General features: G+C 44.0%; 1 protein-coding gene across 5 annotated transcripts in view; it reads left to right on the top strand.

Moving 5' to 3' along the window:
* adgrb2 (adhesion G protein-coupled receptor B2) overlaps nucleotides 1–20,954 on the top strand; it is a 930,376-nt gene that overhangs the window by 468,518 nt on the left and 440,904 nt on the right. For all 5 annotated transcript variants that reach the window (XM_080211622.1, XM_080211621.1, XM_080211620.1 and 2 more), the window contains one exon: nucleotides 17,475–17,669. In XM_080211622.1, the coding sequence (XP_080067748.1) occupies nucleotides 17,475–17,669 (195 nt within the window). The remainder of the gene's footprint in view (nucleotides 1–17,474; nucleotides 17,670–20,954) is intronic.

The following is a 20,954-nucleotide window of genomic DNA, read 5'->3' as shown; positions in this document are numbered from 1 at the left end:
TCCATTTGCAGATGTTCCCAGGGTCCCTTTGGTCGGGGCTGGTGTCCCATCTTAATTTTTATGGGTCGATCAGGGTTGTTTGCGCACACGTCATGCATCGGTGACAATGCTGGGCTATGTCCCTTCCCATTCCTTTCCACCACCATTCCTTTCCTATGCTAGTTGTTATGGCCTCTCTTCCCACATGTGAGAGTCCGTGGTGTAGTTCCAAGAGGATGTTTTGTATGCACTCCGGTGCCATTACCTTATCATTTTGTCTCCAAACGTTATCAGTCCCTTTGCTCACTCCCTGTGCTTCCCACTTCCCCTTTTCCTCTTTCGAGATATCTTCATGTAAGTCCCGAATATCTATTTTGTCTCCTGTCTGTCCTGTTACTGCTATTGGCAGCTCACCAACTGCCTCCTGCTTTAAGTCAAATTATGCTGCTCTAACTGTGGCTTGGTTCCCTTTGAAATTTAACCAGTCTGGGTTATCGCTTCCTGGTTCTTTCTGGTGCACTTTAATTTTTATTACTGTGGCTTCTCGGGGTTTCTCACTGGCTTTTAGCAATGCCTCGATCCTTTGTTGGTGTTTAGCAGGAGTTCCTCCCATGGTTATGAACCCCTTTCTACCCCATGCTGTCATATAGTTGTGTATTACCCCGTATGCATACCAGCTATCTATATGTATGTTTACCATCTTGCCATCAAATAACTCTAGTGCCTTTGTGAGTGCCACTAGTTTTGCCACTTGTGTGGATGGACCTCAGTCAATTCTTTGTGATTTTACTGTTTCTATGCTGTCATTTACTACTGCCCACCCGGTCCGGGGTGATCCTTCCACATATTTGCATGAACCATCTACAAAAAGGGTCTCCTCAGCTATTGTTAAAGGTACATCCTTTATCCTACCTTCTTCTACATCCATATCTATATCCCCACAATTGTGTGGCTCTCCTGTGTCTAAAATTCCTTCAGCTGGATCATCTCCTGTGTCCCTTATCATTATACCTGATTTGCTTGGGTTAGGAGGACAGCTTCCCATTTAGCCCTTCTCATATTTGAGATGGACCTGAGCTTTCCAGTGTTCAGCATTTCCATCAAGGTGTGTTGGTGTGGAGGATTATATTCCCTGTCATTATTATCAGCTTGCTAACCTTTACGGCCCAGGTGGTGCAATTCAACTTGGCAGTTTGGTGACTATTGGTCCTTCTGCTGTTGAATAGTAGCCTATGGGGCTCCTCTTATCGCCATGATCTTGTGTTACCACTGTGGAATAGAACCCTCCTTCATTACTACAATGTATGTGAAAGTCTTTATTGGAATCTGGTAATCCTAGTCCAGGGGCTGATATCAGTTCTGTTTTTAATTTGCTATAAGCCTCTTCCTGCTCAGGTCCCCATTCTATGGGGCTTAAAGCTGGTTTCCCCCCTTCGACTAGTCTTTGTATAGGTTCTGCCAATTTTGTGAATCTCGGAATAAAACTTCGGCCATAGTTAAACAGTCCCAGCACCTTCCTGATTCCTCTTACGGTGACGGGCCGTGACATTTGTTATACTGCCTTCATTCGGCATTTCTTTAAGCACCCAGGATGTTAGGTGTCCTTGGAACAGGACTTGTGTTTTCCCAATTTGTGCTTTTTGGGTGTCACCTTTAATTCTGCAGCTTTTAGTTCATTCAGCACTAGGTACAGTGCTTCCTGATGCCCTGACTTAGATTCTGAAGCTATTAAGATATCATCTACATATTGTAGGATCGTGCTACCCTCTGGCAGTTCTACCCTGTTCAGGATGTCACTCATTACTTGATGGAAGATAGCGGGGCTATTGTGGAATCCCTGTGGTAGGTGAGTCCAAGTGTACTGTTTGTCTCCCACTGTAAAGGCAAGTTTGTCTTGAGATTCGGGATCCAAGGGTAGGGACCAGAATCCATTGGCTATATCCAATACCATAAATATTTTATGCTCCATTGACAGTCCTTTCAGGATTGTCGAGAGGCTTGTTAGAATGGGGTGTGACTTTATTGAATCCGGTGTAATCTATTGTGAGTCTATAGCTTCTGTCAGGTTTGCGCACCGGCTATGTTGGGGAGCTGGTGGTACTCATGGTTTCCTTCGGAATTCCTTTTTCCACTAACCCTTTAACTATCTCCACTACAACTGCCTCTGCTTCTGGTTTTATTGGGTATTGTTGGTGGGGCTTATGCTCCGGTCCAGGTATCTTTATTGGCTCCGTTTTACTTAAACCAGTATCTAATTTTGTTTTAACCCATTCTCCAGGGACGGAGGCACGGATGGCTCCGAACTTTCCTGTCTCTAATTCCAAATCTCTGGCGGTGGCTGTGGCCACCTTAATAGTTTCAAGGTGATTTGTGAGTTCCCTATTCTACTTTTCCGACCGTCCTGTCTTGGCGAGATTAATTCTTCCTTTCCATAGTCTATCAGAATCTCATATTCCTTCATTAGATCATTTCCCATTATTGTACCCTCGTTATTTTTCCACACATACGACGTCATTGGTATATACAAATTATTTATTTCTTCTAATGTGGTCTCGCCCAGGTAGGCGGGTGTTTTGTTCCCTCCTAGTCCTGTTGGGTAAATCATCCTACATGTAGTGGGTAAGGATAGGTCAGTGACAGACATGGATGCTCCTGTGTCCACCAGAATCTCACATTGCCTGCCCCTACTAGTGCAGAGACATAAATCCTTCCCTCCTTCTTACCCTAATGAATGAGGGCTGCAGACCGTCAATCTTGCTGACCTTAGAGGTTCCTTAGTTCGTCCGATTCTGCTGTGGTCATGGATCGGGTCGGGGGATTCCCATGTTTGTCCCAGTACGCTGCTTCTGTGTGTCCATTTTTATTACAGTGATTACAATGTTTCCCACTGCTTCCAAATTTGTTTTCTTGGGACCCCGCAATCCCTTGCAAAGTGACTAGTTGTGACAGGTCAGTTTGGACTTAGTTCTGTTCCCACTACCAAAACCGGCTACTCTTTCTTGTCTTACTCTTGTCTGGAATTTTTCCTCTCAGCCTCCCAGTATGCCACTAGCCCATTCCACTCGTTCATCATAATCCTGGGACATAATCGCTTCCATTTTTAGGATGATTTGGTGAGCACTAGAGAGCCCACCTTGAAAGCCTGGATGAACACTCGATCCCCATGGCCTGGGTTCCCTTGCCCTGAGCGTTCCTGGTATACTTGGAACAACCGTTCCCCGTGCTCAGAAGCTCCTTCTCCCTTTAGCTGCTTGGTCGTTGTAACTCTGCTCTAGTTAGTAGGAACATTTTCTAAAACTCTCGGGATTCTGTTTTAAACTGGGTGAAGGGTGCCTGTTGGGCATCTACTTCTGCTGTTAGGGCGACTACATGTGTCCAACGACCCCCACTATCATCCTGTGCTGGGGGAGTGGTGGGTCTTCCTGCTACTTGCCTCCACTTATCCATTGGACAGACTGTCCTGACCAGTTGGTGTATGTCTCTCAGGTGTAGTTGGTGCCCTACCCAAACTGTATCTAATTCTTCCCAGAGTTTAGTGTTTGCGCTTCTAGGTTGTAGTTTACTCAGGGAAGCCATTATCTGCTGTCCATCGCCTGGGGTGAATGGTTTATAATTTGCTTTTGGCTGTGCATCTGTTTCCCCTCAGGTTACTGGCACTAACTTGTGTTCTAGCACTTCCAATTCCTCTGGCAGGCCGGTTGGTCCCTGTTGTTGACTCATAAAGGGATAGAGGAACAGTTTCCCCTCCCTATTGATTCTCCTCTAACACTCGGTTTTGTTTCTTCAGTTCCCTTACTCTGGATTCGAACTCTCTAATCTTCTCTTTATCTTCGCTCCACTTTTTGGTGGAAGCAACTACTTGTTCAATTAGTCCCGGTAACTGATGTACTAATAATACCCCTTCCTCTATTAATGATTGGCTTTGTTACATACATTTATGCACTTGTGTCCCCATCAGTGGCTGAACTCGTTATCAAACTCATTGTTCTGGTCTGCTCTTATCTCAAGTTTTAAGGTGTCTTAAGGTCTGACCAGTTTCCTGCAGCGATTTAAACACTACAGGTTTAACTCTTTGTGTAAATGTCTGTGCCCAAAGTCAGTGCCTCTTAATGTCCCTTCCCAGAGTCCATTTTGTGTGCCAGATAACCATTTTGTGCCTTTGACTTCGATTTCACCCTAACATTATCATCTGGAATGTGTCCTGCTTTTGCATGGGAAATTAATTTTCCCTGCTAGCAGTGTCTGCAAACAACCAGTCTCTCAAACTATGTTAATTTTCTTTCCTGATTCTTTCATAGAAATATAGAAACTGGAAGCAGGGATAAGCCATTTGACCCTTGTAGTCTGTTTCACCATTCATCTTGGTAATGGCTGATCATCAAATTCAATATCCTGATCCCCCTTCCCCCTCATATCCCTTGATCCCTTGAAGCTATAGAAACAACTCGGGATCATTTCCCCTTACAGACAAAATTCTGGTAGGTTTCTGTGCCTTATTTCTTTCTTGCATTTTAATCACTATGAACTACATCGAAATATTGCCCATGGCTTTCTTCACATGGCAGCATTCCCCTCTGAGAATAGATCTCATTGAAACTTTTAAATTTCTAACAGGATTAGACAAGGTGCAGGCCTACAGCTTTCTACTTCCTCTTTCTTTGAAAGTTAATTTTTGCATTTTCTGGAAATTTTGCAGAGTGAGCAACTCATAATAAGAGTCAGCGTCTCATGCTGACTTCACGCCCATACTGCCATCTTGGATCACACTGCCCCTGTTACTATTCCTTCTTCATGTACATAGAAATGCTGCACAACTAACCCACCAGCACTAACACCAGTCAGCTTTTGGGTGAGGTACTTTTGAGTATTTATTTGCTGCTGCAAAGTTGGTGAAAGCACTGTGTTCCTGGACATGCTGACAGAGGTTTTATAAAGCAGAATGGGGAGATGCTGGACATTTGGAAGTAATTACATGTTTTTGAAAGACCTCTGATACAACACTTACTCACAGTCATTGGAACTATAATGACAGTGCCCCTTGGATCACTGAATTATAGAGAAATGAAATAGAGACAGAAGAGCAAACAAGCTGCCCATGGAGAGACATAGGGCCCAATTTTATCATTTTCATTCTAAATGCTGAATGTGGGCACAATTCAGATCCGATTTGGAAACCTGTTCTCAGGCATCCCCATATGCACTCAGCCTGGAAAAAAATTGCGAGTCTGAATTATGCTGTGGGTGGGCCTTATCACGCCTGAAACGCTGCTCCTCCAATCGGAGCATTCAACTGGGCATGCGCAGTGAAAAAAAATTTGAAAAGTGCGCCCTTGTCACATTGCTCCTGGGCCACAAAAAGCAGATAAAGTGCCTGGGAGCAAAAAGCCCCCACAGACATCACCCCACACCCACAACTCAACTGTCCCCCTTATCCACCCCCCTCCCCACCCCAGCAGAGATCCATCTGGCCTTCCTTCTCCTCCCCACCCCAACCAGTGAGTGATTGGGCCCTCCCCCAACAAGAATGATCGGGTCTCCCTCCCTCTCCCCATGAGAGAATTATCGAGCGTCCCTCCCTCCTCCTCCCAGCCCCCCTCACTCCCCCACAGAGAATGATTGGGCCCACCCTTCTACCCACACCAGAGAATGATCAGGCCTCCCCTACCCCCCACTCCCCTCCCTATCCCATCAGAGAGTGATCAACCTTCCTCCCTCCTCCCCCCTCCCCTCCATCAGAGAATGATCGGGCCTCCCTCCCCCCCACTAGAGATACATCTGACCCGCCTTGTCCTCCTTTCTCCCCACCAGAGAATGATCTGACCCACCACCACCAATCTGAGTCAGAGAGTTGTTGGAAGCTCTGAACTTACCTCTTCAGAAACTGGAGCAACCAAAACAGACCTTTGCTGAACATGTCTGTTTTGTGCCGAATCTGGACGCATGAACGTGGTGGTAAAGAGGGAATAGTGGTGAAGTTGGGCGGGCAGCCTATTAATTCAATTTAAGTGCATGCTGTTGCACCCGCCTTGGACAGGATTCGGATTATGGCCATTTTCGGGCCGTTATAAAGTGAACATCTGCATGGACATGGGCGTGGATCACATCCATGGCCTCATACCCGACTTTACCATGTTTTCGGGCATGACACAATGGTAAAATCGGGCCCATATTCACAATCTTCAGAGCAAACTTTTCTCAGATCCCTGTGGAACCAACTCTCTCCCCTTCTTTTGCACTAAAGATGCCAACATTGCATCTGACACTCTGGAAGCTCTGTCTTTGATCTTTTGCCCCATTATTCATGTTCCTGTTCCTAATGTGTTTCCCAGTCAATTAGACAAGCTACTACATCTTCACTCTAAGTGGCACAGAGTGGCTGTAAGAAATGCAAACTAGCCTCACGCAAGCTTGGGATCTCCTACTGAATACGCACTAAGCTGCACAGCATAATCATGCAAAAAAGCAGACTGTTTATATGCTATCTGCATCACTTCGATTGGGCATGAGGTCCTCACGCATTATGATTCACATTCCCATTCATGGGCCTCATCAAATTTCTAATCTGTATTTCATAAATAAAAGCTATTTGCATTGATTATTTTGTGGTGTATATTTTAAATCTTTTTTTCATGAAACGTGACACCGATCCGTATTGCGTGTTTTCACAAATACTTAACTTTGTTTACTATGTTTTGAAAATATATTGGATGGGACTAGTCCAGCTGGAACCTTATAATGTTTATTAGAGAATGCAACTTTGCTGTATTTTTAATTGTAGTACCTTGTTTCTACTGGCGCCAGGTAGCTTATATTTTCCTTAACTGTTTAAAGTGACTGAACATAAGAACATAAGAAGTTGGAGCAGGAGTAGGCCATCTAGTCTTGCGAGCCTGCCCCGCCATTCAATAAGATCATGGCTGATCTGAAGTGGCTTAGTTCCACTTTCCTGCTTTCTCCCCATAACTCTTAATTCCCTTGTCTACCAAAAACCTATCTACCCGTGCCTTAAATATATTTAGCGAGGTAGCCTCCACCACTTCAACGAGCAGAGAATTCCAGAGATTCACCACCCTTTGAATGAAGAAGTTCCTCCTCAACTCCGTTCTAAACTGCACCCCCCCCCCGTTATCTTGAGGCTGTGCCCTCTAGTCCTGCTGCCCTTTCTGAGCGGGAAGAATCCCCTACTGAAAAATCAGCATTACATTTTTGAAGTTGTCAACCTCAGATAATATAATTCCAATGATTCAATTTTTTTCACGTGTTTCCACTGCATGGCATTCCACTGCATTGAACTAGTTCACAATAATTCCCATTTGCTAAAATTCTGAATTCAGCTCTTATGATTATTGATAAAATTCAGAAGAAATGACATATTTTCCAATTCACAGAACATCGGAACAAAAGAATACTATTCAGACCCTGAAGCCATTCAATTAGAACATCATATTGCTCAGCACATTAAATAAAATAATTTCCAGTGCTATTGAGGGACAGCTGTGTATATTAGAAGTTTTATCATGCTTGCGGCAGATAAACATTCCTGTTGAGAGTCAGACTAAATAGCAGAGTAACTAGCTAAATGAGCTTTTCCACTGAAATTAGCAAGTTATCCAAATCTGTACTGCATGGATATTCTGATGCAGATGGGACAATTCTCCACAATATATATATTTTTTAAGAACTTTACAATCTATAAAAGTTGGTCCTTTCGCATGAGTCCTGAAACAAAACAAACCATGTTGCCCAAATGGAAGTTTAAAATTATCTAAGTATAGATCAATTCTTTGATAAATAATGACATTGATTTTTTTTTCACTTAAATTGTAATGCATAAACTGTGTGGTGAACAGGCCATAGTTTCACTGTCGAGTTAGGAGCAGGGAGTCAGGAAGATTACGATTTCACAAACCCATCTCGGGAGAAAGTGTCCCAAGTGGTCCAGAATGAGTTTGGAGGCAGCCGTGAGGGCTGTCAGTTGCAGACTGGTTAATATGACTGCCTCGGTGCTCCAGGACTTTGTGTAGTTGTTAAAAAGAACAATAAAAACCAAAATCAGTGTTTAAGCCCTCACCTCCTACACACTTCCCATATTAACTAATTCATCTCCCATGGCCTCTAATATCCTCGATACCAATCCATGCTTCACACTCATCATATGATCCTTTATAACTCCATGTCAACTTTGCAACAACACATGCTGACCCATGTCTCCATTTTCCCCTCTCCGCCCCTCCCCCCACCGTTTCCCCCAAATCCAACTTCCAGCACAAATACAGTGGATTTCCAGGTGGAGGAGGCAGGTAGTATTTTTGGAATCAAAGGCTCTGGCACTATTTCAAGCTTTGTGAAAATTCAGACCAATGTGTAACAATTTGATGATTCACTGTTAATTACAAGTGCATTTACTTCTATGTGAGGCATATGAGAAACTAGTTGTGCAACGCAAAAACAAGAAGGCAGATTACTATCTGAATAGTTGTAAGTTGGGAGAGGGGACCTAGGTGTCCTTGTGCACCAGTCACTGAAGGTAAGCACGCAGGTGCAGCAGGCAATAAAGAAGGCAAATTGTATGTTGGCCTTCATTGTGAGAGGTTTTCAGTACAGGAGCAGGGATGTGTTGTTGCAATTTCACAAGGCCTTGGTGAGGCCACATCTAGAGTAATGTGGGGAGTTTTAGTCTCCTTTTCTGAGAAAGGATATCCTTGCTCTCGAGGGAGCGCAGTGAAGGTTTACCAGGCGGATTCTGGGGAAGGTGGGACTGATATATGAGGAGTGATTGACTAGGTTAAGATTGTTTTCATTGTAGCTCAGATGAATGAGGGGGGAAATCGCATAGAGACTTACAAAATTCTAACAGGGTAGATTCAGGGAGGATGTTCCTGATAGTAAGGGAGTCCAGAATCAAGGATAACAGTGTGAGGACTTGGGATAGACCATTTAGGACAGGGATGAATAAAGAACAAAGGAAATACAGCACAGGAACAGACCTTTCCACCTTCCAAGTCTGCGCTAATCATGATGTCTGCCTAAACTAAAATTGAATGCACTTACGGAGTCCGTATCCTTTCATTCCCATCCTATTCATGTGTTTGTCCTGTTGTCCCTTAAATTTCGCTATCATGCTCCAACCACCTCCCTAGGCAGCACGCTCCAGACATTCAACACCCTCTGTGTAAAAAGCTTACCTTGCACATCTCCTCTAAACTTTACCCCATGCACCTTAAACCTATGCCTCCTATTACTTGGCTTTTCTACCCTAGGAAAGAGAATCTGAGTATCTGCTCTGTCCATGCCACTCATAATCTTGTAAACCTCTACCAGGTCACCCGTCAACCTTCGTCATTCCAGTGAGAACAAACCAAGTTCATCCAACTTCTCTTCATAACTAATACCTCCAGACCACACAACATCCTGGTAAACCTCCCCTGTACCCTGTCCAAAACATCTATATTCTTCTGCTAGCGTGGCGACCAGAATAGTACATAATATTTTAAATGAGGCCTAACTAAGGTTCTGTACAGCTGCAGCATGACCAGCCAATTTTTATACTCAATGCCCTGACCGATGAAGGCAATCTTGCCGTATGCCTTCTTGACTACCTTATCACCTGTGTTGCCACTTTCAGAGATTGGTGAACATGTACGGTCAGATCTCTCTGCCTGTCAGCACTACTACTGTTCTACCATTTACTGTATAGTTTCTACATACGCTGGACCTTCCAGAATGCATTACCCCATACTTGTCCGGATTAAACTCCATCTGCTATTTTCCTGCCCAAGTCTCCAGTTGGTCTATATCTTGCTGTATCCTGACAATCCTCTTCATTATCCGCAATTCCACTAATTTTTGTGTTGTTTGCAATCTTGCTAATCAGACCAGCTACATTTTCTTGCAAATCATTTATATATACTACAAATAGCAAAGGTCCCAGAACTGATCCCTTTGGACCACTGCTAGTCACAGCCTTGCATTCAGAAAAGCACCCCTCTACTAATACCCTTTGTTTTCTATGGCCAAGCCAGTTCTGTATCCATCTTGTCAGCTCTCTGATCCCGTGTGATTTCACCTTTCGTACCAGTCTACCATGACGTATCTTATCAAAGGTTTCATTGAAGTCCACATATACAACATCTACTACCTTTCCCTCATCTATCATCTTTGTCACTTCCTTGAAAAACTTGATCAAGTTAGTGAGGCACGACCTCCCCTTCACAAAATCACGCTACCATTAATAAGTCAATTTGTTTCCAAATTTGAGTAAATCCTGTTCCTAAGAATTGTTTCCAATAATTTCTCTACCACTGACATCAGGCTCACCAGCCTGTAATTTTCTGGATTACCCCTGCTGCTCTTCTTAAACAATGGAACAACATTGGCTATTCTCCAGTTCTCTGGAACTTTACCTGTAGCCAATGAGGATACAAAGATTTCTGTCAAGGCCCCAGCAATTTCCACCCTTGCCTCCCTCAGTATTCTGGGGTAGATCCAATCAGGCACTGGGGACTTATCTGCTTTAATGTTTTTTAAGATGCCCAACACCACTGCCTTTTTGATATCAAATGACCTAGACTATCTACACATCCTACACTAGGCTCCTCATCCATCAAGTCCCTCTCTTTGGTGAATACTGAGGCAAAGTATTCATTTAGTATTTCACCCATTTCTTCTGGTTCCAAGCATAGATTCCCTCCACTATCCTGGACTGGACCAACCTATTCCCTAGCTACACTCTTGCAAGTTACATAATAATAAAATGCCTTAGGATTTTCCTTAATCCTGTTTGCCAAGGACTTTTCATGATCGCTTTTAGCCCTCCAAACTCCTTCTTTAAGTTCCTTCCTACGTTCTTTATATTCTTCAAGGGCTTCATCTGTCCTAAGCCTTTTAGACCTTATGAGTGCTTCCTTTTTCTTTTTGACAAGGCTTATAATATCCCTAGTTATCCAGGCCCGATACTTGCCACACTCCTTACAAATTCTGCCCCATCCAAGCTTCTAGCAGTAAATGAGTCCTAGTCAATATAGGGAAAGTTAAAATCACCCACTATAACAAGCCTGTTGTTGTTGCATCTTTCCAAAATCTGTCTGCATATCTGCTCCTCTATCACCCACTGGCTTTGGGAGGCTTGTAATAAACTCCCAACATTGTCACTGCATCCTTCCTATTCTTGAGCTCTACCCATATTGCCTTGCTGCCTGAACTCTCCGAGGCGTCCTCCCTTAGTGCAGCTGTGGTATTCTCTTTAACCAGTAATGCCACTTCCCAACCCCTTTTACATCCCCCCCCCATCCTGCCTGAAACATCTAAATCTTGGAATGTTGAGCTGTCAATCCTGTTCCTCTTTGAACAAAGTCTCTGTAATAGCAACAACAATATAGTTCCAAATACAACTCCAAACTCTAAGTTCATCTGTTTTACCTGTTATACTCCTCACGTTGAAACAACTGCACTTCAGACCACCAGTCCCATTGTGTTCAACAACTACTCCTTGCCTGCTCTTCCTCTAAATTGTACTGGCTTTAGTCTGTAGTTCTCCCTCAGTTATTTCTCCTGTTGACTTACTGCTCTGGTTGCCACTCCCCTGCCATACTAGTTTAAACCCTCCTGAGTGACTGTAGCAAATCTACCTGCCAAGATATTGGTGCCCCTCCAGTTTAGGTGGAACCTGTCCATCTTATACAGGTCACACCTGTCCCAGTGATCAAGATACCTGAATCCCTTCCTCCCACACCAGCTCTTTAGCCATGTGCTTAATTGCATTATCTTCTTATTCCTAGCCTCACTGGCACATTTCACAGAAAGTAATCCTGAGATTACAACCCTAGAGGTCCTCTCTTTTTAACTTACTAACTAACTCTCTGAACTCCCCTTGTAGGACCTTGTCACTCTTCCTGCCTATGCTGTTAGTACCAATGTGCACCACGGTCTTTGGCTGTTCGCCCTCCCCTTCAGGATATCCCATGCCCATTCAGAGACATGGCCCTGGCACCAGGGAAGCAACACACCTTGCCCTCCCTGAATAACTGAGCCAGTCATGGTGCCACTGCCCTGGCTGCTGCTGTTTTCTCCTGATAGACCATCCCCTCAACTGTATCAAAACGGTATATCTGGGGATGCCGATGAGAGATATCTCTTCACCCAAAGATGGTGAGCCATTTGAAATCTTCGTATTATTTTGAAGGGGCTCTCCAAATGGTGTCTTTCACATCTCGATTCTACCATTCATATTCATATATACTATTTTTATTTTGTTGAGTGGCTGTCTGGCAGACTGAACGGCATCTCAATGATATTCAAAAACTATTCTGAATGTGTTTTCAGCTGGCATTCTGTCTTGTGGAAAACCCACTTAGGAAATCACATTTCCAATGAGCATGTTGCAACTAAGAATTAATAGTAATTGTCTCAGTACACAACAAGCAGTTGCACAATTGGCAATACTCTTGCCTCAGAGTCTGAACGTTGTAGGTCCAACCTCTGCAATGTAATTGAACAATGAACTTCAATTGATAATTTAGTAGCATATCAAAGGAGTGGTGGCATCTCTTTCATGAAACATAATGGAAGTTCCTACCAGATCAGGTGGACATGAAACAGATTTGTTTAACCTTTTCACTAAGGGGGAGAGGCAACATTTTCATTTTCTTCTCACTTATGGGTCCAGAAGACCATAAGATTTAGGAGCAGAAGTCAGTTATTCGGCTCATCGAGTCTGCTCCACCATTCAATGATACCACGACTGATCTGATAATCTTCAATTTGACATTCCAACTTTCTCTCCATAACATTTGATTTCCTTATTGATTAAAAATGTGTCTAACTCAGCCTTGAACCTACTTAATGACCTAGCCTCCATTGCTCTAAGCGGTAAAGAATTCCGCAGATTCACTACTCTCTGAGAGAAGAGGCTGTTACCTTATTAAGGAACCTTTCGTGTGGTACATTGTTGAATACTTTTTGCAAATCCAAGTATATTACACCCATTGGTTTCCCTTTATCTGTATTGCTTGTTACAACCTCAAAGAATTCTAATAAATTTGTCCAACATGATTGCCATTTATGGAGCCATGCTGACTCTGTTTGATTGTGTTATGTATTTCTAAATGCCCAATATTAAATCCTTTACATTGGACTCTAACATTTTCCAAATGACAGATGTTAAGCCAATAGGCCTATAGTTATGTTTTTTTTGTCTCTCTCCTTATGAATATGGATGTCACGTTGGCAGTTTTCCAACCTGTTGAGACTTTTCAGAATTTAAGCATTCTTGGAAAATTGCTAGCAATGTATCCATTATCTCAGTAGCTACTTCCTGCAATATCCCTGCTTGCAATCCATCAGGTCCGGGTGGCTTATTGGCCATTATCACCATTAGTTTCCCTAATACTTTTTCTCTGCTGATGGTTATTGTTTTATTTACTCCCCACCCCCCCAATCTACTATGTCCCTTGGTTATTTCATGTCTTTGGAATATTATTCTTGTATTCAACTGTAAAGACAATGATGCAAAGCATTTATTTAACTCCTCAGCCATTTCCTGGTTCCCCATTATTATTTCTTCAGTCTCATTCTCTTATGGGCCTATGTTCACTTTGGCCTCTTTCATCGTTTGTATACCTAACGAATTGTGGTGCAGTAGCACAGTGGTTAGCACTGCTGCTTCACAGCTCCAGAGACCCAGCTTTGACTCCTGGTTTGGGTCACTTCTGTGTGGAGTTTGCACATTCTCCTCGTGTCTGCGTGGGTTTATTCCAGGTGCTCCAGTTTCCTCCATGCTAAATTGACCGTAGATGCATAGGTTAGAGGATTAGTGGGTAAAATATGTATGGCTATGGGGGTAGGGCCTGGGTGGGATTGTGATCGGTGCAGACTCGATGGGTCGAATGGCCTCTTTCTGTATTGTAGGGTTTCAGTGATTCTTTCTATGATTTCTAGATGCTATATCTGCAGGTCATTGATATGCTGAGTGCTGTTTCAAAAGAACTAAATGTGATTTTCTGAGCAAAATTTCTACTGGCAGAGATTAGCATCTGTAGAGCAGAATCTAGCGCCCTGATAAATCAGTTTCAATTAAGCTATTTACAAGAAGCCATCTCAATAGCCAGCCAAAAATCAAAATGAGGAACCACTGGCTTTACTGGGAGCATCCTGATAAACTGAAGGAATCTCAGAGAAGAACTCATTGTTCCATCCAGATGGAATTGGATTCCACAGTGGTTAGCAATGATGCCTCACAGTACCAAGGACTCAGATTTGATTCCGACCTCTGATATCTATATATGGGGAGTTTGCACAATCCGGTTTCCTGTCACGCCCCAAAGCCGTGCGGGTTAGGTTGATTAGTCATGCTAAATTGACCATTTAGTGTCAGGAGGATTAGTAGGGTAAAAATGTGAGGTGATGGGGATAGGGCCTGGGTGGGATTGTTGTCGGTGCAGGCTCAATAGGGCAAATTGGCCTCTTCTGCAGTGTAGGAATTCTATGATTCTATGAATTACATAATTCTGGGAAAGAAAGTGAATGTTTAAGTGTGGGAGAGTGAAAAAGTCAATGAGTTTGAGAGTGCATGCAAGAGAGAGAGTGAGTGTGGGAGAGAGTGTGTGTGGGAAAGAGAAAGTGACTGAGTAAGTGTGGGAGAGAAAGCATTGGTGAGAGTGAGTGAGAGTGGGAGAGGGAAAGAGTGAGTGACTGGGGGGACCAAGAGTGTGAGAATATGTGGGAGAGAATGAAGGAGAGCGAATGTGAGAGAGAAGTTAAAAACTTATTTATTAGTATCGCACGTAAATTTATATCACAAGTAAAGCTTACATTAACACTGCAATGAAGGTACTGTGAAAATCCCCTTGTCACCAGTCTCCGCTGCCTGTTCAGGTACACTGAGGGAGAATTTAACGTGGCCAATTCATCTAACCAGCACATGTTTGGTCTGTGGGAGGAAACCAGGGCACCCAGAGGAAACCCGTGCAGACACAGGGAGAATGTGCAAACTCTGCACAGCCAGTGACCCAAGCCAGGAATCGAACCCAGGTCCCCTGGCGTTGGGAGGCAGCAGTGCTAACCACTGTGCTTTGACAACAAGTATTAAAAAACAAATAAAACAAATCATTGACCAACTGTGAGAATGAACAAAATGCAATTCTGGATGTAATTGAGAGCAGAAACAATAACAGACCCAACCCCTGTAATCACTTGTGAAGTTCTTGGTATTTCACTAGGTTGGATGAATTACCAAATCCCTTCCCACAGTCAGAGCAGGTGAAATACCTCTCCCCAATGTGAAATTGCTGATGTAGCTGCAATATGGATGACTATCTAAACCTCTTCATGCAGCAAGAGCAGCTGAACGATCTCTCCTCAGTGTGAATGTGCTGGTGGGACAGCAGTTCACCAGAGCTTTTGAATCTATTCCCATATTCAGGCCATTTACTGGTTCTTTCCTGGGTGTGAGTTACATTGTGCTATGAGCCATGCATACTTACAATTACAGCTAGGTGAGAATTCTGAGAGATATTCAACAATTAATATGCATAAAGGCCTTTTCCAATACACAAGATTTGGGATATTGTCAGCCTGTGCAATTTTCCAACAGATGATGGAAAATATCTGAGAACACCTCAGGTGTTTATTTTTGTGGATGATGTTCTCATAACAGGAAAACCGAGAAAGGAACACCTAAAGAACCTGGAGAAAGCCTTGAGTTGATTTTTCCAAGGCAGTACGTCTAAGAAGGGAAAAGCATGTATTCCAGTTCCCCAAAGTGATCTATCTGGGCTATAGAATAGACAAGGGCAGACTGCACCTTTGGAAGACAAGGTGCAAGTGATCAAATGCTGCCGCATCCATCCAGGAGCTAAAATCATTTCTGGAGTTGGTAACTTTGTACAGAAAATTTATACCCAATCTTGCTTCCATCCTAACCCTATTACACCAAATACTTAAAAAAGACCAATCTTGGGAGTGGACTTCCAGACAATCCTTGACTTTCAGCAAAGTAAAACAACAGCTTTCCTCATCAAACAATCTGGCACATTACGATCCCAAGGAAAATCTGCTGATCTGCAATGAGTTTCTTTATGCAATTGGGGCGGTATTGGCACACTGGTGTCCAAGCAGTGATGAACGTCCAATTGCATAAGTTTCTGGGACCTTGGCTATCGCGAAACGCAAATATGCCCACATTGACAAAAGAGATCTGGTAGCGATATTCTAGGGTCAGAAATTCCATTCACACCCATATGGGTGAAAATTTGTCACTATCACGTACCACAAGCCACTATTTGGACAGCTAAAGGAAGAAAAGATGATCCCATCAATAGATTTGGCCCGAATCCAGCATGGCCTTTATTATTGGCTGCTTACAATTATTGATTGGAATATCACCCAGCAGACCGAGTAGCCAATTCAGATGCTTTGGGTCGGTTACCATTAGCAGACCAGTGGTACCCTCGTTAGAAGAGACAGTGATGATGATTAATTTTTTGGAGACAGTCCCAGTGACAGCAAAGAATATTTGGTTATGGACACAAAAAGACCCAGTCCTTGTGAAATTAAAACAGCTAGTACTGACGGGAAAAATAAAGACCATTACAACCAGAATTTCACCCAGACTGGAGCCGGAGAGAGCAGCTGACTATGGAGGACAGCATATTCCTATGGGGCTCCAGAGTTGTCATCCCAGACTAGGGTCACTGGCCATCTTAGTCGAACTTCACCACAGCCATCCAGGAGTGACAAAAATGAAAATCCTCACAAGAAACTATGTCTGGTGGCCAGGATTGTATGGACATAGCTGTGCTCATGGGTCAGGATCGGCAATGCCAACAAGGGCAGAAGCTAGCACCAGCAGCTCTTCTGCACCCATGTGAATGGCCAGGAAAGGCGTGGACACAGTTACATGTCAACTATGCCATTCTGTTCATGGGGGTCAGTGTTTCTGATAATGGTAGACGCCCACTCAAAATGGATGGACGTACACAGGGTGAATCACCAAGTACAAGGACAACAGTGGAAAAACTTTGCACCTCTTTTGCTACACACAGGATCCCAGAAGTGTTTCTGACAATTGACCGTCTTTCATCAGCCAAGAATTTGGGAATTTCATGAAGTCAACACCAGCCTCTCAGAAGTTATTTCAAAAAACAAGTTTTATTCTGCACTTTATTTAGCGCATTTGAAATATTAATTATGTGAAATTGGAAGCTTGGCATACTTTGAGCACTGCAGCTAAAGGCAGGATATAATAATCTCTGGGACTCACAGAGAAATGCTATGGGTTAACTTAATGAAATGTGGAGATGTGGGTAAACATGCAGATTATCACTGTGCAAATAAATTAACATGAATATGTTCTCAGTGTTGGAGAAAATCATTTATGAAAAAGTGAATAGATTACTAATTACTGTTTGTATCTTGCTAATGGTTAATTAAATGTCAGCAAATGTTCAGGTAATGTAACTGTTCTGAGAAACAGTATGTTGTATGTGTGTTTCATCTAGATCCGAGAGCACCTGGCTAAAGGACAGCGGATGTTGGCAGGAGAGGGCATGATCCAAGTCATAAGGACTATGCTGGGCTTAATGGAGAGAAAGAATTTCTACAGTGGAGATCTCTTGTTCTCTGCAGACATACTACGGAACGTGACAGACACATTCAAGAGAGCCAGCTATATTCCTGCTTCGGGTGACGTACAAGTAAGGATTGTGCTTAATAACCAATGATTTTTTTTACATTCCAATTGTATCCAAGGTGTACATATCAGGATGACCAATAGAGCTTGCAAGGTGCAATCACACATAATGTGCTGCGAATGTAGGTGATATTGATATAGTCTGCTCATTATTTCTCATTACAGTTTACCCAAGAAGGTGATTGTAAGTGGATGTTAACTGCTGCACTCCATTTGTAGTAGTTGTTAGTAACACATTGGTGCTAACACAGCTTTCATCAGATGTATTGTCACAGGACAAGGAGCAGGATGGGTTGCTAGCTCGCTTCAAGACAAAAAACAAACAGTAGGGTAAAGCGTAGTTATTCAGATTGGCATAAAGTGTTTCACAAGAATCAGTGCTGGGGCCACTGTTGTTCACAGTACATATTAACAACATAGACTTTGGAATCAAAAACACAATTTCGAAATTTGCAGTTGACATTAAATTGGGGAATATTTAAATACAGACGGGAGAACTGCAAAAAACTGTAAGAAAATATTAACAAACTTGCAGAATAGGAATATAAATTGGCAAAAAAATCAATATAGAGAGACAACATTTTGGCAAGAAAAATAAGGGATTCCATATTACTGAGAAAATTACTTATCTTCTCTTGACGCGGAGCATGTCAGATCCTGACATTGCACACTTCCCAATGTCACTTCCGCTGTTTGCTATTTTGGTATGGAAAATGAGGTGGGTCATAACTTGATACACATGCCGACAGACCTCAGGACTTCCACTGAGTAGTTGGGAGCTTCAGAACAATTGAGAGTTTCAGTGATCAGGTGGAGTTTGGAAGGTTGTACGAACCATGTGTGCTCAGGGAGATCGTGAACAATGTAAGTTCAGATTTTTTTTTTAACCCCTGAAAGTAAGGATAGCCTGCATAGCCTTGATGAAAAAATCTTTAGGAGAGGCTCAGAATCTGCACTAGGGAGGAGGTGGAAGCAGTGATGTGGTTCCTGAATGCACAATCTGGGCACAATTTTTCCTCCAACTTCATTTTCAAGTTTTCTGATGACACCACCATAGTGGCTGAGATCCCAAGCAATGACAGAGTACAGGAAAGAGGTAGAGGGAGTGATTCTCCCAATAAAGTTCTAAGTGCTAAGTTCACAGAAAATCTCATGTGAGTCACAATTGTTCTTTTAGTGGGAGTTCAGACCCGAATCTCCCACACTCTGTGCAGTGCAGAGTTCACAATCAGGAATATAATTAAAAGCTCGGAGTATTCACACCAGAGTTTGACAGTTCCGGTGCAGAGGCCTCAAACTGTCAGGCTGCAGTTTACTGGCCAGCTCGATTGCTGGCCAGCCCGGGACGCCCACAATGCTGCATCCCCAACTCCCACTCCACCCCATGGCCTGACCGTGGCCCCCCCCATTCATTTTCAAGCCAGCCCCAAACCCCCCCGTCCTAAGCACCCCGATTTCCAGCTCCCCCCCTTCTCCCTTCTCCCCCCTCCCCACCCCCCACCCCCCACCCCAGGAGTCGCCATCCCTCCACACAGCCGACACCTCCACCCCCCCAGCCTGGGCTCCCTCCAGCCCCGACCAATCCCCATGCAGAGTGGCAGTGGGACCCCCCACCCCATGGATAGCATCATAGACCCTGCCCACATCAGCCTCGCCCCCTAGGCCCTGCCTCCTTGGCACTGCCCCATGCCTGTGCAGTGCCAAGGTGCCCCCCTTGGCGGGGGCACTTTGCCTCTTGGGCAGTGCAAAGGGGTACAGTCTGGCACTGCCAGGGGTGCCCATGCCCAGGGGCCACCACACTCCGCTGCCCAGCCCTCCTGGGGAGCACCTATTGCCCCCCTTCACTCCAGTGGGGTCTCCTGCTTCTTCCCTGAAAGTGAGGAGATACTCTGAACCCCGACAGACTGAAATTGTACTGATGGGGTGGGAGATGCTAGCAGGCCTGGAAACTTCAGTCCAGGGCCTGCTAATCACATTTAAATAACATTTAAAATAAGATTTAAACAAATTACCTGCTGTTCCCACCTGTTTCCTGCTTGGCCCAACCCCACAAGGTACCCAGTGCTTGGAGATGCGCGTGCAGTGAGAATGCATATGTGAATCCCACGAATCAGCCCACATGCAATTCTCCTGGCAGACTGCACTAAAAAATTAGCATGGCACAATGGGAGAATCACCCCAGGGAACCTGGTGAATTGGTGTGACAAATAATCATTCTCTCAATGTCAGTAAGAGAAAGGAGATAGTCATTGACTTCAGGAAATATAGTGGAGGACTTGTCCTTGTCTACATCAACATGGATGGAGTGGAAATGGTCATGAACTTCAAGTTTATAGGTGTCCAGATCACTAAAACCCATCCTGGTCACTCCACGCCGACACATAGTTAAGAAAGCCCACCAGTGCCTCTACTTTCTCAGAGGTTATATAAATTCCGCACGTCCACTATGACCCTCACCAGTTTTTGCGTATGCACCAGAGAAGGCATCCTTTCTGGATGTATCACAGCTTGGTGCGACTTCTGCTCTGACCAAGACTGTAAGAAACTACAAAAGATTGTGAACGTAGCCCAGTCCTTCATGCAAACCAGCCTCCCATCCATTAACTCTGTCTACACTTCTCACAGAAAAGCAGCCAGCATAATCAAGGACCACATGCACCTTGGACATACTCTCTTAAGAGCACAACAAGAACATAAGAAGTAGGAGCAGGAGTAGGCCATCTAGCCCTTCAAGCCTGCCCTGCCATTCGATAAGATCATGGCTGATCTGAAGTGGCTCAGTTCCACTTTCCCGCTTTCTCCCCATGACCCTTAATTCCCTTGTCTGCCAAAAACATATCTACCCGTGTCTTAAATATATTTAGCGAGGTAGCCTCCACCACTTCAACGCACAGAGAATTCCAGAGATTCACCACCCTTTGAGTGAAGAAGTTCCTCCTCAACTCCGTTCTAAACTGCCCAGCCCCCCCATCTTGAGTCTGTGACCTCCAGTCCTGCTGTCCTTTCTGAGCGGGAAGAATCTTTCCACCTCTACCCTATCCATTCATTTCATTATCTTATACGTCTCTACAAGATCCCCCCTCACCCTCCAATGAGTACAGACCCAGTCTATTTAGTCTCTCTTCATAGCCTAACCCCCTCATCTCCGGTATCAGCCTAGTGAACCTCCTCTGCACTCCCTCCAAGGCCAATATATCCTTCCGCAAGTACGGCGACCAAAACTGCACACAGTACTCCAGCTGCAGCCTCACCAAAGCCCTGTACAGTTGCAGCAAGACCTCCCTGCTTT

This window comes from Carcharhinus amblyrhynchos, chromosome 24, assembly GCF_965287045.1.
Source record: "Carcharhinus amblyrhynchos chromosome 24, sCarAmb.v2.hapA, whole genome shotgun sequence".
Taxonomy (NCBI): domain Eukaryota; kingdom Metazoa; phylum Chordata; class Chondrichthyes; order Carcharhiniformes; family Carcharhinidae; genus Carcharhinus; species Carcharhinus amblyrhynchos.
This window is presented reverse-complemented; position numbering and strand designations above follow the sequence as displayed.